Here is a 26,982-nt window from a genome sequence, read left to right as displayed (position 1 = left end):
TCTTTATTCTTCTGACAGACAAGATGAATATACAGCATTGATGAAATTTGACAGGGTACTCACCATCTGCATTTCTAGTAACATGATTAAACAGATCTCACAACCTACATGTCCATGACATCAGAGGTCAAATAGTCACATGATAAACCCATTTATAATGTAGTTGCAGAGAAATATAAAGTCATTTAATGTTTGTAAAAGAACAAAAGGATACACAATACTAGACACAATTTACCAATAACGATAACCAGAAACCTGTCACTGTTGCAGCACCTTGGAGAAAGTCAGGTTCATTAAGAATAGAGCTCGTGTTTACAATGGTTTTATTATTTCATGTGACCACCACATCGACATGTGCTCTCTGCTTGATGATTCTGGCTTTCTGTTTTCTTTTCGTTTCACATGATTATGGTAATTACATTTTAAAAAAATGAAAATTTAAACATCGATTCACATAATATATATATATATATATATATATATATATATATATATATATATATGCAATAAACTGAGAACGAACAGTGTGAAACTAGTATCTAACTAGCCTGAGCATGTTTGACTCTTTAATGAGTCTTTTTCAAAGGCATATACAAAACATAAGACAAACAAATAAAACAGAAAAACGGTTATGTTTGCAAAACTTTACATGTGCTCCTTCTAGTTCGATACTAGTTTTGCACTGTTTGTTGTCAGTTTATTGCATTTATCTTAATCAATCCCTGACACATGTGATCCCTTGCTGGATCCAGTACATTTGAAAGGATTGTTATTCACCATATGACTTGTATTTTATATATATATATATATATATAAACACCATGCCTTGCTCATCAAACAAACAAAGATTAATTTGCATACTTGGATTGTTCTGCTGATATGATTCAATTCTGTGGAAGGCAAGGTGAAATCACTCCTTGGTTAAGAAACAACTGGCTTGTGGCTGCTGACTACATGGCATTTATATAAAACATTTGCCTGGGGGAAATTTACAACTGGCTTGTGGCTGCTGACTACATGACATTTATATAAAACATTTGCCTGGGGGAAATTAGAATGGCCATTGTGACCATTTGACTGCTGAACTTGAGTGGCTGTTAGGACAGGCTTGACTGTACTTTTATCTTTATGCTTTTTCTTAAGTTTTAACTTTATTGGTTGTAGACCAGAAGATGTTTTGGGATGGCCATGCTGTGTCATTTGTTTATCCATTAGCAAATGTTTTTTACTGCTGCTCCCCCAAACTACTTAGAGGATTGCCATGAAACTTTACACACACATTCATCTCAGGGACTGGTTGGTCCTAACTGAAAATGATCAGAAAGCCAGTATGGCCAGCACAACAGTCATTTTGAAGAAAATTATTTTTGCTGCTCCTCCTAAATGGATGGTCATATCAATATGAGGTTTTCATCAATAAGCTTCTAATGATGACTAGTTGGTCCTACATGAAAATGGTGCCAAACTGATGTTCTTTATGGCTGTCATGGTGACAACCTTGAAAACCTTGTTATTGCTATTCCTCCTGAATGAAGAAGAGTTTTTGTAATGTCTAGTTGGTTCTAAATGAAAATGGTGTGAATATGACATCCAATATGGCTGCCACTCATCATCAGTGGATGGTCATCTCATCATGGGGTTTTCACTAAGACCTCTTACAACGTTCAGTTCATCCTAACTAAAAATGGTGTCTGACTTCAAGTAAGACCACCATGACAGCCATCATAAAAATCTTTTTACTGCTAATTCTCCTGAATAGAAAATTGTATCAGCATCGGGTTTTCACATGAAGACTCTCTACATTGTCTACTTGGTCATGATTAAAAATTGTGCTGTTCTGATATTCAGTATGACTACCGCAGCAGTGATCTTATCAGTCATTTTTTTATTTTATTTTTCTCTCTCCCAGTACTGGTTGGTTGTAGGGGTACCACTGATGACTTTGTGACAATCTCTCTCCATTTTGCCCTATATTTCACTGCTATTTGGAACTTTGCAAAGTCCATGTCTGTCCACTCTTTGGTGTTATCTTCCCAGCTCTTCTTCTGTCTTCCTCATTTATTCTCATTTCTCTCACTGTGCACTTTAGGATTGTCTTGGACAGCTCAGATGAGTGAACCATATGAAGATCTGCTCATCATTTACGATTTTGACGATATGGCCATACCATCTTAGTTTGTATTTCTTTTTGGTGTTGTTGTAATGCACACCTATTCTGAGACATGATCAAAGTATGAAATTTTCAGGATCCTTCAAAGACATCTCATCTCTTAAGGCATGGATTCTTCTCTCTAGTTTCATCATCATAGTCCATGTCTCATATGCATACAGGAATATGGACATGACAAGGGAGTGCATAAGCTTGATCTTTCACCCAAGCATGATGTTGCTGCATTTCAAAATGGGCATCTACCTAGCCGGTGCAATCCTGGACAGAACCTAAGGTTTTGAACCTTCATCAGAGACGATAGCACCTAGGTACTTGAAGTTTGTCACCGTGCCAAGCTTGTCAATTCACTCTTATTTCCTTTTGAGTGCCACTTGGATTGTTTGTCATTAGCTTGGCTCTTTTGCTGCTTATCTCCTTCCCTTACCTTAGTGATGCTTGACTGAGACAGTTCACAAAGATTTCCTGTTCTTGTTCAGTGCCTGCTAAGCCATCAGTGAAGCACAGGTTGGTGGTTGTTCTGCTTCCAACACTGACACTGCCCTCATGGTCTTCTAAGGCATCAGGCATGATCCTTTTCAGGTAGATGCTGAAGAGAGTTGATAAAAAGAGGCACCCCTGTCTGACTCTGGTTCTGAACCAATCTGCTTTATTATTATTGACAAGAACTGTATTACTTGCCATGTCATAAGGTTTTCTAAGGTGCTGACTGGTTTTGCATTTATGTTTTAATCCGCATGGTGGCCCACAAGGCTGCATGGCATGCCTTGATGTAATTGAAGACATGCTAGACATCCTGTTGATGCTGCAGATACTTGTCACAGAGGATTCTAAGGTTGAAAATCTGTTCTTTAGTGCTACATTCAGCTCTGAAACCTGTCTGTTCTTAACTCATTCGGCCCCAGCACTGTTATCAGCATCTCTGCTGCTATGCCCCAGAAGCACTAAGCTTTGTCTAGCTGCTTGAGCCCCAGAGTTTTTACATGTTTGAAAAATTTTGAAAACATCGTGCACGTGCACTTTTACTTTAATTTCTCTTCCTATATAAAATTAAAATCCATGAAATGTTTACCATTTATTCCAAATGAATGTCTACACAGTAATGTATTTTTTTTCCCCCATTTGTCCAAGGCTGTCACAACTTGTTTATACACTATTTACTAAATTATGTGCAACGTTTATCTGCAAGAAATGTATCATCATTGCTGTCAGCATACTCATCTTCTTACGATTCAGTCTCAGAAACTTCTATGTGCGAATCTAAATCTTGCAAAATATCCAACATATACTGCTGAACATATCTTTCCTGAGCTTGCTCAATATTTTCGAGATCAAACCCGAGAAACTCCTCATTTTCGCTCTCATCAAAAATCACTCTTACGTCTGCCATCATTTACAATTTTTCATTAACAGAACATGTGTAGTGAAACTGCTCTCACACAGTAACCCTTGGCTTCTGAACAATTCAAATTTCCACAAATGAAAGTAAAATCATTTCTGATTGGTTTAATAGTTGTTTAGTTCTTGGAAAAAACCCATTTCTAACCAATCAGACACCTTGTATCTAACACACATTCAACACGCCTGGAGACTGGATCGACCATTTAATGCAGTAAACAATCCACAACTACAGGCGGAATCGGCCAATGAATGCAGAAACCGGATCATGCCTGTAGATGGGATCGGGGCCGAATGAGTTAAGCAATGATGAGCTCTGCTTGGTGTTTCAATCTTCAGAGGTTGATCTTAAGCATAACCTTGCTTGGGTGACTGATGAGACTGATTGTTTGATATGGCATGGCTGCAGATTCTCTTGCTTAGAAAAAGTGATGACCAGAGACTGGGTCAGTGGGGTGGGCCATTCTGCTGTTTGCCAAATTTTGTTGCAGATTGTTGTGAGGACATCTATCACAGAGGTTCCTACTGCTTGAACAAGTTCTGCTGGTATATTGTTGACTCCAGCTGACTTTCCTTTCTTTAGTGCCTTTACTGCAGCAATTGATATTTCTTTCCTGAGGATGAGGTGGTCAGCATCAGCTGTGCTCATGGGAAGTTTGCTACAACTTGGTCTCCAGAAGACTCCTGGATTTAAAGCTCTGAACAGTATTCTCTTAAGACTCTCTTGGTCTTCTGTGAAATTCCTACCAGCCTTTCCCTGGATCATGGTAGGTCCCCCATGTTTCTCATTTGTCAGATCTTTCACTAACTGGTATGCCTTTTTTGCTGTTATTTTGGTTCAGACTTTCCTGTTTCCTTACATCTGACCAGCTTCCTTTGCTCACTTTAAGCTATGCTTAATCCTGTTGTTAATCACCCAGTATTTTTCTGTTCCTTCAAGGTCTCCCTACTTCCTCTCAGTTTTCTCCTCACATCACTGAAGTCAAGGACATCTGATGTGACCCAGGGCTTCTTTATCCTTCAGTGCTTGCTAAAGATTGCACTAGCTGTGCCTATTGTTGCCATGTTGAAGGTGGTGATCATCAAGTCTAGGCTTGTTTCTTCAACACCCAGAATTGTGAGTGGTGCACACTTAATGCCTATTGATGCCTCAAATGCTTATGCCAAGCATAGATCTTTTAAGTTTTTCAAGTTCAAACCTGATCCTTGCCTGTTTGGCTTCCTGATTTTCCTCAGATGATGTTTGATAGTTATCATTAGCAAATCATGGTCGCTCCCTATGTCGGCTTCTGGGAAGCTACGTGTTCTAGCAATTTTGACGCTAAACTGGAAGTGCTTCCTCACCAAGATGTAGTCTGTCTGGTTGTTGTTGTTGTGGGGTTTAATGCCATTTTTCAGCACAAGATAGGCTATATATGGTGGCCAGTATTAATGGTGGAGGAAGAACCCGGGAAAACCCCAGAAAAAAAACACCGACCCACGAGAAGCTACTGGCACTGTCTAGTTGTGATGTCCGTATGGACTATGCTGAGTCCATCTTCTCAATGGTTTGTTGGAGCCAAGGGTGTTCGTTAGCACTAGGTTATTGTAGGTGGCAAAGTCCAGGAGCTTCAGTCTTCTCATTAGATCCAATATCAAATATGGCCACCATGGCAGTCATCTTGAAAATCTTTTTGTAACCTTCTCGTCCCAAATAGAAAATCACATCATATTTAACCAAATGACTTTTTATGGTGTCTTGTTGGTCCTGGAAGAAAATTATTTTGGTCTGGCTTCAAATCTTGAAACTTGTCTTTAAAATTTTATAGTAATATGGACAAGTGTTTCACCAAAAGACTTCTGTAGCAGGTCATAAATGTAAACCAAAATGGATGCCATAATGAACATGAAAAAACATTTGTCACAAATTCTCCCGAATGGATATTTTGCCAAAAGTTTTTTAATGGAGTTTTGTTTGTCCTAAATGAAAAAGTGCCAATATTAAATCTTATTATGTGGCTGAGGATCACCAAATGGTCAGAAGTGCTTGCCTTTACTGATCACTGCCATCTCACTTCTTGTCCATGTGAATTTGACTTTCAGGCTTGGTCAATGTGGGTATGTGAGAAAGCTTGCCAGTAGTTTCCTGTGGATCAGTGGTTTTTACAGGGATTTTCCCAGGTTCTTACTGCACCAAATAAACTGGCTGCCATGTGTAGCCTATCATGTGTTGAATAATGGTGTTAAACCCAAAACGACCACCCAACCAACCAGCCGACCAAAAATGTTTTGCTCCAGAATAACAGATGGTTTCAACACTCAGCATTTAAATGAAGAAATGGTCTTGAATTGCTGGAGTGTCTTTTCAGACAGTAGATTATCAGTACATACAAAGGACTCTTGTTTATAATTCTTCTGCTTTCTTATAACTTTTTTTGAACTTGAACATATGCATTCATATCAGTGTTGTACTTGGAGATATGTTATAAAATCGCTGTCAAGACTTTAGTAGTATCAGTGCATAGTAACTAAGGTATTTGCTATACATTTCAAATGTGTTGACTTTGGATGTTGAGTACTGACTCTACACTAACAAAAAATGCCTGTTTTACCTATATTGGGTATAACTCAGACAATCTAAGCCAAATACATGTGTTAGAATTTCTTGGTTCTCTCAATCATAAACTGAGAAAAATCAAAGCATTCTGATTTGGCAAAAAGTAAAAAGCAAAATGTAAAAGAAAATTGAAAAATATATGCTTTGTCATGTTTGTATTTTTAAATTTCTAGGCAGGATATGGTTGCTTTGGCAATCACCAAGCAATCCCCTGTTTGCTGCATTGTATAAAGTATACCCAATAACCATCTAGTGTCCACAAAAAATTTCCCACAATAAAGGGTTAGTTTTGTTCAAGAAGTAAACTCAAAATGGATACCAAATTACTTATCAGCTATATCCTGAGAAAAAGGCAATGAGGCCTCCAAAATAGTGCGCAGTAAAGGGTTAACCCATAATAAATGTGAAAATAAAAACAGTTCAGAAAATCATGCAGGGTTTGGCAACATGATGTACGAATAACTTAATGTCATTTTATATGTATCTGTCAAGTGTTATTATTAAATCTTGTTGAATTGCTTTGAAACTCTTTTCTTTCAGGAGGTTTAGAGAAATAAATGAAAATAACTTGAAGAAATTTCTTGATGAGAGGAAAAGACAGGCCATGAAACATTCACGACAAGTAGAGTTGCTGAAAAAAACTCACTTGGAACAGCTGGAAAAATTTGCAAAAGAAAGTGAAAGGGTCAGTATTAAAAAACATAGTATAAAGAATTCATACTTTTTGTTTTTAAACATGGCTTGTTGTTGTATGGTTTAACGCCATTTTTAAGCACAAGATAGGCTATACATGGCACCAGTATAACTGGCAGAGGAAGAACCCTGGAAAACCCTGGGAAGAACCACCGACCAACAAGAAGCTACTGGCAGGCTTTCTCACGTATCCATGTTAGCCAAGCCTGAGACTCGAACCCATGCAGACAGGTGAGATGGTGCCAAGTGGTCTAAAGCGCTCTCCATTATGGATCATTGCCATCTCACCTCTGTCTGCGTGGGTTCGAGTCTCGGATTCAGCCAATGTGGGTTGTGAGAAAGCTTGCCAGTAGCTTCTCATGGGTCGGTGGTTCTTTCCGGGTTCTTACTCCACCATTAATACTGGCCGCCATGTATAGCCTATCATGTGCTGAAAAATGGCATTAAACCCTACAACAACAACAACAACAACAGGTGAGATGGCAGTGATCCGGAACTGTGAGCACTTTAGACCACTTGGCCACTCAGGGCCCCAAAAATGGCTTGTATGGCTTGCCTACTCAAACAGGTGTTGCTTAATGCATGTACATTTTAATTTTTAGAAAAGTAAAGCCATTTCATTTACTTAGTAAGAACTGAAGAGGTACAGGTAAAACTGAGACTGGCTTGAAATTGTAAAGATAAGGTAAACTAATAAAATTTGAAGATAAAGGTTTTTAGAAATGGCAGACTTGTCCATATTGACCACTTTCATGGTTACACATGCCCAGTGGCATCAAACGTAGCAAGGATGCAAGTTACGGAGTGACCGCTGAAAAATTAGGAAAGTAAGATTAGATGAGGGGTGGGGGCTGGTTAAAGGATTGTTGTTGTTGTTGTTGTTGTTGTAGGGTTTAATGCCAATTTTTAAGCACAAAATAGGCTATACATGGTGGTCAGTATTAATGGTGGAGGAAGAAGCCGGGAAATCCCCGGAAAGAACCATCGAGAAGCTACTGGCAAGCTTTCTCACATACCCACATTGGCCGAATCTGAGACTCGAACCCATGCAGACAGAGGTGAGATGGCAGTGATCTGTAACGGAGAGCACGTTAGACCACTCGGTCACTTGGGGCCCTGGTTAAAGGATTGAATATTTGTTTTATAATCACACATTGGGAATAAGTGACAATAGGAAACTTCTGCTAATGAAATTGTTTGCTTTGCTAAATATATTACCATTATTTTCAAGGAAACCAGGGTAGTTACATTACTCCAACTGGTTTTGACAACAATCACATATGTACCAGTGAAAATATTGTGCTTTTACAAGTAAATATGGATTCATTCTGATTTTATTGTTGATTCACAGCAAAACAAGATTCTTATTTTTTGTTCAAAAACATATATAAATTAATTTGAAGCAATAGCAGCATCAAAACTTTATTTTATGGTTCTATAACTAAAAAATGCTGGTACCATGATTTTATTGCAACACACCTCTCCCTCGATAACACGCACACTATGGGGTCCACAAACATAGACCACAGTATAAGCAAGGCGCAAGTTAGTGAGGGACCTCCAAAAATTGAAAAAAGTCGCTTTGACATTGATAAAACCGTGGGGGGCAGTGGCGTTAGGGAACTGGGCTGTTTATTGACTGAATCCTTACTTTACAATCACGTTGATAATAATTTTTAATAACACTCTTTTTCTAATGAATTTGTTTGTTATTCTGTTTAAATAACATTTATTTTCAAAATGTCCAGCATATGAAAGATCATTCCAACTGATTTCAACAACCATCACATGTATGCAAAATAATCTGTGTATTACATCACTGCATTTTGTTTTCTTGATGAGTCTTTTTCATGTAGTTGTGTTTAATATTATCCTGCCAGATAGGGAGTCCACAGAGCAGGGAACTAGACTAACTGTTGATACACCACCAAACAAGATTCCTTTTTTTCAAAAACAGGCGACATTTATTTCGTGAGACAATCGTCTACGTCGAAACTCAATTTTTATATTTTTCAATTGGTATAATATTGATGTTGTGATTTCAATGGAAGCAATGATGAAACTTCTTATCATCCTTGAGGATATCTCTAAGTGCCAGTTCAAGAATTCTCTGAAACTTGCTTGCCCCACAATGGTCCGTATCTGTGAAATCAAGCTCTTTATTTTACAAAGTATTCATTTCACGTGGCTGTCTTGTTATCTTTGATCACAGTTATGAAAGAGTTGGTTAATTTAAGGTAGTTTATGTTACATACACAATAATATTTATAAGTGTTCATTGATCAAATGAAGCGAGTTCACCCGACATATGCCTGGAGCTGCTAGATTTTAAGTTTGTAGGATTTTCGTGCCTTTTAACTTTTTTTTATTCCACCTCCTTTACAGTGGAACCCCGCTATAATGCGATGATCGGGGTCCATAAAATCGGATCGCGTTAAAAGCGGGGTCGTGTTAATGCGGGGTTTTACAATATTTAACTTTTTTTCCGAGAACATATACGTGTATACATGTACAATGATCAAAAGTCGGCTTATCATCAGATGAATATTAACTGGAATGCATTAATTAAGATATATTCAAAATAATCGATGGCTAATATATTTATAGGTTATTACTGTGCATTAAAAACATTTACTAATTTTTATTTGTTTGAACGATAATACAGATTGACCGATAATACCAGACTATCGCTATATCATGAAAAGTGTATCAACACCGTATGCTACCGTGCCGTCGTGGCATGCAGTTCATCCATAATGGATGTAATTTCATTGAAAATCGTACAGATTTAAAATATTCAATAATTTTGTAATAGTCTGAATTCGTCGTGTAAAATATAGGATGAACAAAATATTGAAACCATTTACTTGCCGTCTGATATCGTACGGTCATTGCATGCAGCTATTCCCGGGTCTACATACGGTGTCTGTACAAATTTCATACCGCTAAAATTTTATCATATGCGACAACTGCAAGAATAATTAACAATCAATGCATGATTTCAGCGTGCAAATAACTTTTATTTCAGATTTTGTGAACATCAAAAGAAACATGTGAAAACTGCTAAATTAATCGTTGCGCAAAGTGCAAAGTCAGTGTGGTTCCAAATTTAAATTTCATCATTTCTTGAAAAATATAACCAATGACGTTTGCTTCTTTGCCGCGAACTGTTGGGTTCTAGCAAAGTCAAGAATGTTTCTTAATTGAAGGACTTTGACGCTGTCAACATCTTGTGTTTCCAGCCACCTTAAACTTGCTTCTAAATGTACTACTGCTTCAGACACTTTTGGTGGGGGAGTTGGGGTGCCATCGTCATCGTTATCATTATCGTCACTGGTTTCAGGTTCCAATTGTGCAGCTTCATTCTTCCTGCTGACATTTGTAACAATTTCGTCATCTGATATGTGTTCGTATATAGGGCAGATGTCATCTACTGAATACCAGTTAAGGATATCATGATGACTGTGCTCGTATTTTTTGAGTGCTTCTTCTGCTAAACGTACGTCGTCTTCAGTGAATCCTGTAAATTCAAGTTCATCGTCACTATCATTTTGTGTCGAGGGCGTAAAAGCTGGCCCAAGACCCTTTATCCAGCATCGTTCAATGCAGCGTGCAGTGATAGCATCCCAGGCTTTACCTCCAAGGTGACATACTTCTTTTAAGTTGAGTAATGCCAATGATGTGTCGACGGATGCGTTATTATCTGCTAAAATTCCCTTTATCATTTCACGGCGATAATTTTGTTTAAATACGGAAATTATGCCTTGGTCAAGTGGCTGGATTTCTGACGTAGTGTTTTTCGGGAGGTACGAAACTTTGATCTTGCCATCACTGCTGACAAGATTTTCTGCTGGGGGGTGGGCAGGGCAATTATCCAGCAGGAGGAGAGCTTTTTCCTCCAGCTTGAGTTTTCGTAAATGAGCCCGAACATCTGGAACGAATGTTTTGTGAAACCAGTCGTTAAATATGGAGCTATTCATCCAAGCATTCTTGCTGTTAGTGTACTGAAATGGAAGTGCCTTCATATTTACATGATGAAAACATCTGGGAGCTTTCGATTTTCCAATCATCAGAGGTCTGACTTTGTGGCTGCCAGACTTGTTAACACAAAATAAGAGAGTCACTCTGTCCTTCCTCTTCTTGAAACCTTCTCGTTTGTGACTGTCAGTCTTGGTTGCAAGGGTGCGATCGGGTAACATTTTATAACATAAACCAGTCTCATCGCAGTTGTAAACTTGGTCGGCTGTGTAGCAACCGTCCTCCAGCAACTTTATAAGCCCAATCGGGTAGGAATTGGCAGCCTCTTTGTCAGCAGAGCGGATTTCCCCAGACACAAGAACTTGGCTGATAGCGTGCCTTTTCTTGAATCTCTCTAGCCAGCCATTACTCGCCTTAAATTTGGAATCATCTCCATTGATACGGCGATCAAATTTCTCTGCTTGGGCTTTCAGAATTGGGCCAGAAATTGGAACACCTTCTGAGCGAGCTTGTACAAACCATTGGTACAAAGCTGAACCTAGGACATTGTCATTAGCTAACTTAACCCTTTTACGCTGTAAACCAGTTTCCTCTTCAAGAATGTTGGGTAGACTACGGAGCTTTCCTTCATCTGTTTTCCACCCTCGCAAAGTCGACTTGCTGATTCCTAGATCTCTGGCAAGCTGAGTTTGTTGTTTGCCCTTCTTTAGTTGATCTAGGGCATACAGTTTCTCTTTAGCAGAAAACGACTTGCGTTTTTGAACTTGCTTTTCCATAACAGTAAAATATTTTTTTATATAAGCAAACAACGTACACAGATAAAGCTCGATAACTAAGTAATGAAGGCCTGCAATGGTTACGAATCACTTTTTATATAAAACAAAATTAAGCTGAACGGATGTACAATTTCATACCCTTTTAATTTACAGATAATAAAGTGGATATTATTTACTTTCAACTGTTTGTTGTTTGATCACACCGCCAAGCACAGCATACATGTTGGCGGCTTTCGTCCTTTGATGTTTATTAAATTGTGCCACTCTTGTATCAACCACAGCTTTGTCTGCTGCTTGGCTGTGATTGCAGTTAAATAAGAAGCCCATGTCGGCTATTGTTTGAGCAACGACTGTATACAGAATTCATGGAAGACAATCACAAAGACGATTTACTGGCTTTACTCATGGATCCGTAATAAGTAACACTTCCGATAATGTTTACTTCGGCTTAACAATTCAAAAACCTAATGAAACCAGTTTTCTCTTCTAGAGTAGAATACGGAGCTTCACCACAACCTGTTCAAATTGATAAATTTCAGAAGCCAAGCGTTGTACACACTATTTCTCGTACGTTATATATATCGTATTATTTTAGAATTCATACACGATCACTTCTCCAAAATCACTTAAAGAACCTGGATAAATTGTTAAGTTCCGATCGTTTATTATTAAAAGTCATACGCGAATTCTTCCACCAAATTATAATAAACGTTTTACACACTATTTCTCGTACGTTAAACAAATATTTTCACGGTCCGATAAAAATACACGTAAATGAATTTCAAATTTCAGGAACCATGTCACGATCATATTATTTTAAAAGTCACAACTAATCTCATGCCCAAAATGAAGTTAATTTCTTGTTTTGTTTTTTTTACTTTTCTCCAATTTTTTTTCTCCATGTGTGAATGAATATACGAAATTTCGGGAGCCATGCTACGACCGCGTTATATCCGATTTCGCGTTATGGCGGGGCACGTTATAGCGGGGTTCCACTGTATTTGATTCAAAAAACATAATTAACATGATAATACAAAGGAGGCCAGCTTTTAAGTCAGTGCAACAATACAACAATTACTTCCAAGTCAGTTATCAAAACACAGTCGGCATTTAATTAGGTTCTCAGTGAAACGCTCAAGGACATAGCTGTTATGGTAGATTACACATTTTATGTTTAATTACAAGAGGACATTTATGATTTCACTTAAAAGGAACTAAAAGATAGAACTAGAACACAAATTTGAATAGATAAAAAAATTATTTAATTTGTATTTATTTATTAAAGTATTGCCTCTACTTGGCGTAAAAGTGACATTTTTATTGATGAGAATTTCCTTATATATTGTTAATTGCGGTGTACTAGGAATGTCGTTTGGAAAGAAAATGTAAAGAATTATATGACCTGTTTTTAAATTTGATATTTGATAGTGTTGATTAAAATTTCCACATCCTATATACCGTTTTCGATGCTAAAACAAGCAATACATCAGAGTTTCTGTTACCAAATTTGATCACGATTTTCTTCAAGTTCAATAATTTTGGATCAATCTTTGGGGAATATTCTGGTTTAAAAAATGGGATCCATGCCTGACCCCGTGTTATAAGTGGGTTCACGAGTTATCAGGGCGCGAGTTATCGAGGGAATGGTGTACCTAAATTTCTGCTCATCCTTGAGCAAGCCTCTGATTGCTTAATGCAGAACTTTTAAGTTCATTGCAAACTTTGGAACTCGGTTCTCCATAATGAACTCTATCTGTGAAATTAGACTTTTCCTGCACCAGGTATGCCATTTGCTTGGTTCTGTTGCTGTTCTTGATCACATTTGTGAATGCATTGAATGTTATATGCTTCAGTTATGTTACTTACATGATAATATTTATAACAGTGTTTGATTGGTTGTTTGAAATCAGTTATGGGATCAAAACACAACTGGCACTTAATTAGGTTGTTGTGGAGATGCTTACTGACATCACTGTTGTTACGGTCGGTAAACACATTTCACATTTGAATATGAGACCTCATATTGCATTTATGATGAATTCCCGTTAAAGGTTCAACTGAAATACAAATTTCATTTGACAAGACTTATTTAACTGGTATTTATTTGTTAAAAATTGCTTCCATTACATATTCAATTTTATTTAAATTAATTGCTATTTATGTTGTGAATTACATTTTAATAAAATGTAAAATACTGAAGATACAAGATGGTAATACTTCATCTAAAGCAAGAGGATGTTTTGTAATGTTGTATTATGCCAACATGGCATAATTAGCTGTTAATAACAACATTAACATAAATTTCTTCAAAATGTTGCATAAGTGTGTAAAGTGAGCCTTATGTTTGAGATTTTTCACTTCAAAAGTCGTTAGCAACCTATTGCAACTTCTTCTTTTTTAATGCTAATATACCATGATGAGGTCTTAGTCCTCATAGTTTTGTTTGCCTTTTTGTGTCATGGTCATAGTTGAGAAGTTTATGTGGTAAATGGTCTTTATAATAATGCACACAAACTCATGGTCCTATAACAAGAAAACTCACTGAAAGAATGTCTGTACCATATATTCTTGCTTATAAGTCAAGTACAGCTGTAAATAACATAGACCCTGATCTGCCATCATATAATGCACCTGCAGATCATGGTCTATGTTGTTTGTTCTACTAATGATAACTGACAAACTGCATAGACCCAGATATGCCAGCACATTATACTACTGCAGATTTGAATCAGTGCAGTTTGAAGTTAGACATGACTTGTACATGAATTTATAAAGTAAATATTTGGCATAATAATTGTAAAATGCTTGTAATAGACCTTGCAATTATCATTTTGGACAGTAAATGATTGGCAATAGACCATGCAGTTATCATTTTGGACTGTAATTGATTGGTAATAGGCCATGCAATGTACATTTTTGACTGTAAATGATGGGTAATAGGCCATTCACTGGTCATTTTAGACTGTAAATGATTGGTAATAGGCCATGCAATGTTCATTTTAGACTGTAAATGATAAATAGGCCATGCAATGTTCATTTTAGACTGTAAATGATTGGTAATAGGCCATGCAATGTTCATTTTAGACTGTAATTGATGGGTAATAGGCCATGCAATGTTCGTTTTAGACTGTAATTGATTGGTAATAGGCCATGCAATGTTCATTTTAGACTGTAAATGATGGGTAATAGGCCATGCAATGTTCATTTTAGACTGTAAATGATGGGTAATAGGCCATTCAGTGGTCATTTTAGACTGTAAATGGTTTGCAATATGCCTTGCAACGGTCATTTTAGACAGTAAATGATTGACACTAGGCCTTGGGAGAAAACTACTTTATCACATTAAAAATGAGAACTACAAACCTTGACAACTAGGAGGTTATTTTGAGCAGGTAAATGAACGTGTTTCAGTTAGAAGTAACCTGGGTAGAAAACAGCAAAAACACAAATTCCTATACCAATCAGCCATTTTTGCAAGTCACTGTACTTTTGGTAATGCATTGAGGGTAATTCGTGTGCAATTTTTACTTTCACTAGTTCATCCATTATATCAGTAGATAATTGATAATCTAATACCAGTCATACTCGTAATACCTTCCAGAAGAAAATCCACAATGACGTAAAGATGGCTCTGATTTCTACTGGAATGTCAGCATATAGGCCATTATCTGCAAGACTGTCATACTTCTAGAATTAACATTCTTTTTTTCTGCTTGAAATAAATGAGTTTTCATGCTGTGAATGATTGTACTTTTCATCTTTATTTGAAACAGACTTTAGTTGTGCTTGTCATTTTTATTTGAAATAGACTTTAGTTGTGCTTGTCATCTTTAATTTGAAATAGACTTTAGTTAAATATTGTGTATAATATGTCAGGTTTTAAATGTACCATTTATACTTGTTGAGTCCAACTGCAAACTGCACAGACTCAGATCTGCCTTCACATAATGTGCCAGCAGATATAGATCTGTGCGGTTTGTTAGGAACAATCAGTAGAACAGACATCACAGACCCTCATCTGCAGGCGCATTGTGCTATGGCTGATCAGGATCTTTGGGGTTTATTGCAGTTTGACTCCACTTATAAGAAAGTACATATGGTACTGTATAACACCCTATGGGAACCATGCTTTTGATGCCAGTTAAGTAAATTACATGATTCTTTTTTCTGTTCTTTTTTTCTCCCCAGGATCTGGAAATAGCAGATATGGTTCATACAGAAGCTAAACTAGCAACAAAACCCGAGACTGATGTATGACCTAGGCTCTTGTTAGTGTCATGGAAACAATGTGAAAGTCATCAGGTCATGCTGTATGACTTTGACCTCCATGTGATTCACCAAGTGGAAAAAAGACAGCTTGCAGATTGTGATTAAGTCAAGCATCAGTGATTATTCTCACTTGGGTCAGTTTGTTTGGGCACACTAGTTTACAGGGTACACCTGTAAGTCCCTTTTGAAGGAACTTGAGGGATTATCAGCCATATGGTGATGCTGCTGTTTAGAGCTGGGTTATGCCAGTCATGCTGTGTCATGTATCACGATAATGTATCATGATAATTGTCTTAAACAGGATATGCATCAAATTAGTATCGCATACATCAGTTTGTAAAATTTGAAACAGGTAGTTCCATGTTTACAAAATAAACATTGCTTGTTTCTTTACATAAATCTATTGTAGAACAACCTGAATTCTAAGAAGAAACCAAAACCTGGTTTTCCACATTTATTTGCCTTTCTTTCAAATGTTACTTCAGATTCAGTAAAGTGGTTTAAAAGCACTGTTGTTATGCATTTTCAGGGGAATTTGATTATTCAGTCTGTTGGGGTAAGTGTGCAGATTTGAAAGAAATACTCTTTTGGAGAAAAAAAAACTTACTACTGGAATAAATAAATACATATTGTGTTATTTAAAAAATACTTCAAAACCTCCAGAAGTTTAATAGCAGATTAGGGTGTGTGTTGTTTTTTGTCCCTCTGATTACTGCTAACTGCATAGAGCCAAATATCTTGGAACAACATATGATAGTAGATCAGGGTCTGTGCAATTTGCACTCAACTTGTAAGCAAGTAAATATGGTAATGTATATGGAGACAGAATTTGTACACTGTACTTGTTTTTGCTTCATGCAGACAGATACAAAGACAAGAAACAATACTATTTTCAAATAGTTTATATTTTGGACCTTACTACTAGCATGATATCAAGAGTAAGAAATAGTTGCAGCTGGTGCAGTAAGAAATATTATTCAGAAATGTCAGAATGTTTGATGATATTTTATAACTCCAAACTGTAGAACAATGCCAAAAAAATTACATGGTAATTGAAAGATTTGAAACTGCTTTGATACAACCACTGAAAACTGATAAGTGTGTCATCTTGAATGGCATCCATGCCAACTTTGGTTTCAGACACAGATAGGATAATATAATTTGAAGTTAAATATATAGAGGATATTTGCTTGAAATGAGCGAATAACGGATATATTTCATCAAGTGGATGAAAAACTCGGTATTTTCACGAGTGGCAAAGCCACGAGTAAAAATGCTAGAGTTTTTCACCCATGAGATGAAATGTATCCGTTATTCACTCATTTCAAGCAAATATTCTTTTTATTTTATGCTCACATACATTGGCTACCTAAAGTTTGTGACAGTGAATTAGCAGATTTCTTATGGTAATGTCAGCTGTTTACTGTACATGTTCTGCTGTGCTACGTGTACCTGTGCACAAAATTAGTTCCACATCAGATTGATAAAAATTAACTGATAGCATAAAATAATAACTACTTACTACTTTTTTTATTGCAATCCCTGTTATGAAAGGGACTATCTATCAGCTGATGCCTACATTTTGGGTTACAGTTCAAGTGCATTATCCAGTTTTCATCATTGGATCATCATCATCATCATCAGTCTGTGCTCATAAATGCTTCAAAGTGAAGGAATATTCATAGAACTTAAAGGCCAGAGAACCCAAAGGTCAAAGTCAAAGGGAACAGTTGTTTAAATTTTAATTCACTGATCAATGGTTGTAACGTCAGTTTTGGATTTGGCAGGATAATCAGCTGCTATTATGGATGAGTTGCATTCAGCCATAATGAAAATGTTACCACAGGATATAAAATATTGCTTCACTTTGGAGGTTTAAAGGCCAAGGTCACAATGGTCAGTTGGTTAACAGTTGAAAATAAAACCAAATCATGTGTCCATGGATAGGTATTAAAATCTTTGCCAGAGTTACCAGTGTAAATGAAACATCCTTGGATATGACATTTATAGACCAAGGTTACAGGATAAATTGTTTAGTTTTTAAGGAAACGTTGTTAGCGTTATTAATGGGTCATATTTTCTGTTTCTATACATCAATTATTATCCTATAGGTTTATCAGTGGTAATGAAATTAATCTGATATTGGAATGATCTGAAGGTTAGAGGTAAAGGTCACAAGGGTTATTTTGTAGTATTACTGAGGCAATGTGAGTTATGTTTATTTTCTTCAAAAGAAATTATTCAGTACATATAGTTGAATATTATTTTTTCTGACACGGCATACACATCCATGCTGAGAGATCAATTTTAATACCTGTTGGCAAATTCATCAATTGATTTCAGGATTGTTCAGTATAACTCTACCAAGAACTGTACTTACAGCGATAAGCGATATGAAAATGACAGTGTAAAATATTTATAAGTTCAGCAGTGTTTCAGAAATGGCAAAAAAAGATGTTATACAATTTCAGCAATTTTTCAAAGGTCTTTGTGAAGTAGAAATAGGACACAAGTATATATATATATATATATATATATATATATATATATATATATATATATATATATATATATATATATATATTTATAGTAACTACAAGTCCTTTAAAGTCTCAAAACCAGATATGACATGCATCATGAGCAATACAACAAAAACTGTTTGATCAGTTGTTCAGTTTGGTCTTACTGTTACAAAATTTCTCATGTAATTCAATTGATGCTATCTTTTTCCACCATTAGTATGATGTAAATGAACACAGCAGTGACATAATTTCCATGACTGGTTTGATATAAATGAACACAGCAGTGACATAATTTGCATGACTGGTTTGATATAAATGAACACAGCAGTGACATAATTTCCATGACTGGTTTAATATAAATGAACAGAGCAATGACAGAGTGCTGCATAAACAAATTCTACTAAATTGCTTTTTGGTGTTTGGGCATATGTTTTTGAAGTGATTTACATAATAATAATAACAATATCAATCATAACCTTTTTGTTTCTTGACAACTCATTTTCATGGGGTATCTATTATTTAGTTACTGGACTAACAGCATGAACTAATTCATTACTCAAAAGATACATATGGAAATGCAAATCATAGTTTTCCTAAAATCATCATTCTCTCATGTTTTAAGTATTCTCAACTGTGGTGTAAAATATTACTTCAAACAAGTAATCACTCATTTTTATACATTGATTGACTAATTTCAGTTCACAGATTTTGAACAAATACAAATCCAAAATTAATGTACCTTGTAGTCCTCTGTAACCATCAAAGATCAAAATTATAGAAAACTACAAGTAGCTTTAATTAGTCATGCTTGAGTAAGAAAGTTGTTTTATAAATGTCTTCAAAAATGTTGAGCACGATCAACAAGTTATCCAAGTTATCATACTTGTCACTACTCCGTCCAACCTATTTTGTATGCTCTCCATAACATTCGTAACTAACTTCTTACAGTCCTGATCCCTTATCTGATAGCTGGCAATCATTCTGTCATACTCTGTAGCATGATTATGGGACCTTGACAAAGTTTGTTTTGTATGCACATTTGACTCGTGATGCATATACCGTATTTCGTTATGTATAATGTGCACTATGATCTAGAATGAGGTGTTGTTTATCTGGATTATTGTGACACATCTAAGATATCGTGGTTTTAAAACTAAAATGTACTTGACAGAGCACGGTATTTAGCATGCTAAACCTGTAACTTGTGCAGATTACGTTGAAAACAAAAGCCAAGTCAGTGAAACATGGATCACTGTATAGTGACAAGTATGATATACTTAAGATCACAAATAAAACAAAAACCACTTTTATTTTCCAAAGAAATTTAATAAATTGTCAATTTGATACATTTAAACATATTCTTTGGTCATGAAAAAGACGTCATCCACAAGTGCCAAAGATGAGAAAATTAACACTGCTTGATTTCAAAATTCTATATTTCAGTTCAACCGTAAATAAAGAAAACATTTTAAGAAAACTTACTAGATAACAGTTATTGAATATTTGACATTTATGGTTATGGTTATCCAAGTTTGCTGATGCAGTGCAGTATTTGTACACCCTGAAAGTGATGTGAAATGATATGTATTTATTTATATAAGCAATCAAAGAACAGGACTGTTGATGTTTGTAAGCATTATTTCTTTCTTAACAAGACCAGTAAACAATGTAGTTACATTGCAACAACAAAATTGTACTGGGAGTGATAGTGTATGTAGTAGCTTTTTATGGCACAGTTGTGATTCTCACATGTGGAGGATGTTTTTACTGCCATGATTTTACAATCTTCATGTCAGGTCAACTAGGGGAAAAAAAATGTTTTAATTTTACAGTAAAACATGCACCCAAACCTGAAAATAAACATCAGAAAATTTATATCAAAAGCGCAAAATAAACTTAAGTTATCTAATTTCAACAGAAAATACCAGTCATCATATCCCCCCCCCCTTTTTTAAGCCAATTATGAAATCTCTTTTGTTTTTCTGATCAAATTATTAGGTATCATTTGCTACCACACATCATACTTTCAGTGAACTTTTTTCTTCAGACACTATTATTATATACCGGGTATATTTTTTCAGTTTTAAAAAATGTCCGAAGTTGAAGTTTATATATACAAATTTATTGAAAGAATTATTGGAAATTTAACACATTTAAACTCTTTAGACCACTCATACAAATCATTGCCTGTCAAATCATGGACACTTGAAGTCATAATATAATAAAGGTGAAACACTGCAATGCACAAAAATGATTTGCAAAAATGTATTGATAATCTTCATATTTTGACATAAAGATAGGACTTCATTAGGCTGATGTTCTTCAACACAATATTTTTAATTGTAGAAACTTCTTACTGTAATTTGACATAATAGCCTCACTTTGAATTCAGGCAAATATTATTTTGGTAAACTTTTTTATGTCCAAATGAAGGAGTTGGCTCTTCTCTTTGGAGGTGCATTCTTAATTTTTCTGTCTCTCACACCAGACAGGGTCATATATGAGATTAAAAAAATTACCTTGATTTAACCCTTAAGGTTAGCAAGCTCCAAGAAAATTACCATTCTCTTGACGAGTTTTAGCTGCCACTTCTTTACCACATGGCATGCCAGGATTGAGATGTGTGCTCTAATATTTTTGCAACTTTTTACCAAGAGGGAGGTCGTTTACCTCAATAAGGCATGTGCCATTGTTATGTTCTGTATGGAGCATTCTGTAATCCTTGCTTTTTACATTAAAAGATACAAAATCTGCTTAAATCCATTTTGATATTAAGAATCTCTCATCGTTTCCTTTCAAAATATGGCATCAAATCCACTAAAAATGTGTTATTTTTACTTGTACCTAAGTTTTTCATTTGAGCATTCTTTTTGCTTTAAACAACTTTTGAGCACAATTTAAATAAATCAGATATTATCCATGGCATGGGCAGTTTAGGACTTTTTCTTATAGGGCATTGGAGTTTAAATGTGACAGTTCATTTTGCTTAAGATGTCAACTTTTATCTGCATTTTGAACAGAAAAACTTTCCATTTTAACTAAATAAACGAGGGTTTTTGAACGAACAAGCCAAACCTTTCTAAATCTACCCCTGAAGTATCAGAAAGCAAGGCTTGGAACTAGAATTTATTTGTAAACAATTAAGTTGTAATATTGTAACTGAAGTAATGGTGAAATTATAGAATATTTGAATACTTTGGGTCTTTTAAGTTTTATTTTGGTTGCTAAAAATGTCTTGAGAATACATGTTCTGGTCATGCACAGTATTTTGAAGATCTCTCCAAACAGTAGCATACCATTTGCAGAACATTGCCTACCTGCACATTTTCTCTGCAGATATGGTACATTCTGTTAATCTCACAAATTGGCTCGTTTCTTCATTTTTTTAAAATAATTTTCTGTGATGGTCTATTTTTGTGCCATCCTCATAAAGAGGTTTTGAAAGGGTTACAGGTCACAGACGTGTATTTGCAAACGACTTAAATTGTTATATGAATGAGAAAAGTTCTCTGTATTTATTATTGTCTTTTCATCTCCTACCTTCTTTTCAAAAGGTGTTGCCTGTTATTTTATTGAGCTGTACAAATCTATTATCAGTTACATATGACCATGCATTCACGTTTTTAAACTGAGTCAGGTAGAAAATTACATTAACTTATCCTTGAAAGTTCCACAACATTTGTCATTTTAAATTCTATCAATATAGAATTGGAATTTTTTTAGTTTTAGCTTGTCATGCTTTAAGCATGAATTTTTGTCACTGCTGCTTGCAGAATGTATTATCTTCATTTGTTCTCTGCATGCCTGTCCTTCTGAGAGCATGTTAGCATAAAAGTGCAAAATCCGTGCAACAAATGCATTTTGTGGGTATATTTGTTTTCACATGTATTTGACCTGATTACAATGTTATGCCATTATAGCAATTGCAGTGTTGAACCATGGATTCCAAGGCAGTGGTAATCTTTCATGTATGTGTGTGTGTGTGTGTACCATAAATATGTACCATAGTATAGGTGAGGCTTGACTTATACTGGCATACTTACAGTACAATGATCCCTCACTGTAAAACTGTTCAAGGAAGCCGTAAATATGTTCCATGCTGGTGAGGTTAATATATACTGGGTTACATTATATACAGGATTACCCTTACACAGTGTAAGGGGGTCCATGACTATATCAACCTTTTAAATGGGACTGTTCTACTGAGTTGCCTTATAGTGAGTGATCACTGCATTGTGGTCAAGTATGGAGTAAGATTGGCCTTTTTTTAAATAAAAATGACAACAAAATAAATATGAATTGGGGAAATACAAATCTATATCGGTTAAGGATTATTGAGCTTACTAGAACTTCTGCAGCACTTACACAATATATATATATATATATATATATATATATATATATATATATATATATATATATATATATATGGAATAAAAATGCGTTTAAAAAAACACTGACAGAATTTGGTGAAAACCCTGATGATGATTTTGTAATCAACTTTATAAATCGCTGTAAATTTGATAATGCTGCCATTTCATATTTGTAAAATTCTTTGTTTAAAATATTCCAGTTCTAGAAGATTACAGGAGATTTAGTATTATTAGCTTGATCAAACCTTGTACTCTAAATACATGGCTTCAGGGCACAGCGTCTGAGGCTTCGATCAGAGTAATTATAAACACTGAAAGAATTTTCATATCACCAGTTTTTGAAATAGTTATTTTAGAAATTTCAGGGAAATCCAGGATACAATTGTTTGTTGAAATTCTTGATGATGCATAGGATTTTGTACACCCCTTTTATACCATATTATTTCATTTTCAATCACTGTCATAATTTGTACCATCTTCATGTATAAAGTAATGTAAACTAAATTGTACAGTGTACAGATTTTTAATTGTTACAATTTGCCAATATTTGTAATGTGCTATCAGTTGTGGTCTTTTATACTTTTAATGTTTTGAGATTTAATTTGTATTACATGTACCACAAGGTGTTTTAGCATCATGTGGGAAGAGTGATGAATGTTAGCATAGTCAGTGCCATAAATTTACAAGTGTCAGAATGCAGGTTGCTTTAATCAATCCACATTCATTAAAAACTTTCAACAGTGCAATGGCTGTCACTTTAACCGTATGGAATAACTAATCTTAAATGTTACCGCTGGGACTGCTGAGCCAGTCCCTTAGGGCTGTTCGATTAAAACAAAAATGTGACAAAGGAAAGGCAATTTTAAAGTGGGGTACCCACCCATAGATGCAATTTAGAATGATCATTTTAATATGAACTCTGAAATCAAAGTACCCTGGCATATATTTTTTTTAAAACTGCCTTCCTTGGGTGCCATATATGTTTAAATGGAACAGCCCTTAGTGAATAGATGGAAAATGGGTTGGTTCTTTTTCTCCAGAATAGTCATATTTTATTGAAGTTTGTGAAAACAATTCTTAAGCTATACCCAAATTATTGTGTGACTTTCATTGCAACCAAGTAGAAAATCTTTGGGCAGCTTCTTCAGTTATCTTTTATCCATCTTGGTTATATTAAGTTCCTTAGGCTAGGCTGTGCCAGAATTGTTTGGGGTTGCTCTGACAGGCCATTTGCAATCCTCATATTAAAACAGCTCTTTTAGTATTTTTTTTTAAAAATTTAATATAAAAATAATTTCTAGTTCAAGATTTTTTTAAGAATTGAATCTTCTTGGGGAGGGATTTTAGATTTTCAAACTCTTTAAAAAAAATTAAACAAGGAAAACATTGCTTTTGTTCTGGTCTGTCCCAAGGTTTATGGTATGTACATCAACAGGTCCTGTAAGTTAAAGATTTCCATACAGATACTATCACAGCTATTGACTTGTACCTGAATCCTCTCAGTGCCAAGGGGAATATCCAATTTCTGGAGTTTCTCTGATTTGCCCTGGTGACATTTTAAACAAAATGACCATACCCTTCAAGGAAAGGGACCGTCCATTTAGTACATACACATGGAGGGGGGTGGGGATAATCCAAATGCATACACTTATGTATGGGGGTGGTCTACTGACATGTGCATATGCATAGGAAACGGGGGTGGGTGGGTGAAACCTCGATAATAATTTGTCTACATTGGCCTTTAAATAAGCCACAACTACCAGGAGAAGTAGGACTTTGGGAGAGGTGTCACTTGTATGCCACTGTAGCCCTGATTGCTAGCTATCACGCAGCTCAGCAGCGAGTCTAACACAGTCTGGCATCCTGCCCCATGAATTACACAGCCTTCAATCTGGCCTCACTATGGACTGCCGCTGGCTCAAGCTTACATACTTGGGGGGGGGTTTTATAGAAAAGTATGCATGTGTACAGGGAGGAGGGGTCAAGCTTTGCCAGATTTTTGCATACATACTAAATAGATGGCCCCAAACCTGTAGGTGAAATATAACAAGGGTCATTACATCATTTGTGTGCACATTCTACACAATCTGCAGTTTATTTTTTTAAAGTATAGTAACAATGAAACCAAGTAGTATAAATGAATACATGTGGATGACTTTAAATAACATCTTGCAGAATTTACTAAAATATTGCAGAATATTTTGTCAACTCTTAATCTACTTCTCAGAAAGCATCATGGGTTTAAAAATCTTGGTTAGCTTATTAGTAGTGTGCTAATCCCTACTTATATGATGTCATTTTCTGGGTGGGTGGGTGCCAACAAAGTTAAACTTTGTTCCTTCTAACATATCTCAATAATTACATAACATATCCAGCAGTTAACAGATTCCTGAATCACACTGTTCTGGGGTCTGTTATTATAACTTCTGTTAACATGGTTACATGTTGTTTTTTAAATTGTCACATCAAATGAACTGATTTTAACTATACCTTTCAACCACATAATAATGTCAAACTCAAAGGTCATATTAAAACAGGTTCAGTAGATTTTCATTTGTGTGGATCAGAACTGAACAGGTTTTAGATTCATAATGGATTAATCAAAGTCCTGACAATCTCATTTTAGCCATAAATTGCACGTTACTTTAGGTTCTTCATCATGGTTTCCCATCTTTGATGCATCAAAAAAATCAAGAGTGCCTTGCAGGGACCGATGCTGTGCTATCCAGATATAATTTCCAGAATTTCAACATACAGCCAAAACCAACTAGACCTTGGGATGTATGTGTGTGTCCAGTTCATGGCAACCTTCTAAACAGTTTAGGAGGAATACCGTATTTTCGCGCATTTAAGATGCACCTAATTATAAGACGCACCCATATATAAGATGCGGGTTTTGACGATTTGTGTAAAAAAATATTTTACATAAGACGCCCACAAATATAAGACGCATGCGGCCTAGCCATCTGCCGCACTGAGCAATTTATCTCCAGTGGTTTCCTTTCCTTTATCATAAATGAAAATTTGTCCAATGTTTCATCACCCGTCGGATGTAAAACCAGGCTTCATTACCATTTTTAGTTGAGATCAAGAATTGTCTGAGGCAGGACCGCAACGGTTATCGTTTATTCTTATCTCCCGCTGGGCCAGTAGCGAATGGGTTGAGTACCTGGTATCTAGATTCTAGAACAATAAACGCCAGATGTAAAGGCGGCTTCATTGATCTGCTAGGCCAAGTCTTCAGCGGGTAGGATTAGTACTGTACATAGACCAATAAATGCCCGATGTATGTGGTTAGCATATATACCGGTAAACGTCCTTCAATATCACACACTGTACCGTTCGTTTGTGTTAAAAAATACTTAGACAAGACGCCCATTAATATAAGACGCACCCTGGGTGCGGGGTAAGTACAATTTTGTATAAGACGCGTCTTATATACGCAAAAATACGGTACTAATGGACAGATGTATATACATTAGACAACAAGCCATTCCACAATATCTTCTGGCATATGACAAGTAGGGCTAAAAACTGCCAAGATGCCAAATGATTCATGGTAACAAAAACAAAAAGCAACTTAAAGTGCATTTGGGTTGGACATAGTGGGTATATTTCTTTATTTCAACATATGCTGCAGTTTTGGGTTTGACAAAAATTAATGCATCCAAGTCCGATTTATAGTTTCAATGAACACGCCAACAACCCACAAATAGATTCCATTTCAACTTCGTTAAGGGCTTCATTATTTGAAGCAGGTACCATAATAATGATTTCAGATATGGTTCTTCACTGTATATTTACAGGCATGCACAGAAAATATCCTCCGTATGGTATTGATCTTGAAACTGATCAGATTAGAATAATGTTCATCTCGATTTACCACAAAATCCGACAGAACTGAATATTTACTTTAGTTTTCACCACAGATTCTAAAGTGGCATGCAAAATTGTTTTGAATGCATTTTATTCACATTTATATGACTATTCCAAGATTTTCTTCTTGTCATCCTAATTCATTAATAGTGTTTCAATGCACATCATCTGTTCTCAACATTTTTGCTGGTGTGACACCTGGTTATAAATGAACATAGCTGTTGAAGAGAAATATGATTCTCTGGCCATTATTCTTATTCTTTTGATTCTCAATAAATTTATCTATTACATATCCACAATGTTATTTATTACTCCATTCAACCTGAAAGCATAA

The 26,982-nt window shown here is 35.7% G+C and overlaps 1 protein-coding gene across 1 annotated transcript in view; it reads left to right on the top strand.

The window, feature by feature from the left end:
• LOC149804757 (1-phosphatidylinositol 4,5-bisphosphate phosphodiesterase beta-4-like) overlaps positions 1-26,940 on the top strand; it is a 342,757-nt gene extending 315,817 nt beyond the window's left edge. Inside the window, exons 33-34 of the mRNA XM_089944026.1 lie at positions 6,702-6,846; positions 15,797-26,940. Coding sequence (XP_089800152.1) covers positions 6,702-6,846; positions 15,797-15,865 — 214 coding nt within the window. The 3' untranslated portion in view covers positions 15,866-26,940. The remainder of the gene's footprint in view (positions 1-6,701; positions 6,847-15,796) is intronic.
• Positions 26,941-26,982: the final 42 nt, after the last annotated feature.

This window comes from Sinohyriopsis cumingii, chromosome 2 (genome assembly GCF_028554795.1).
Source record: "Sinohyriopsis cumingii isolate HCF-2022 chromosome 2, ASM2855479v2, whole genome shotgun sequence".
Lineage (NCBI taxonomy): Eukaryota > Metazoa > Mollusca > Bivalvia > Unionida > Unionidae > Sinohyriopsis > Sinohyriopsis cumingii.
Note: the sequence above shows the minus strand (reverse complement) of the source record. Positions and strands in the feature narration are given on the sequence as shown.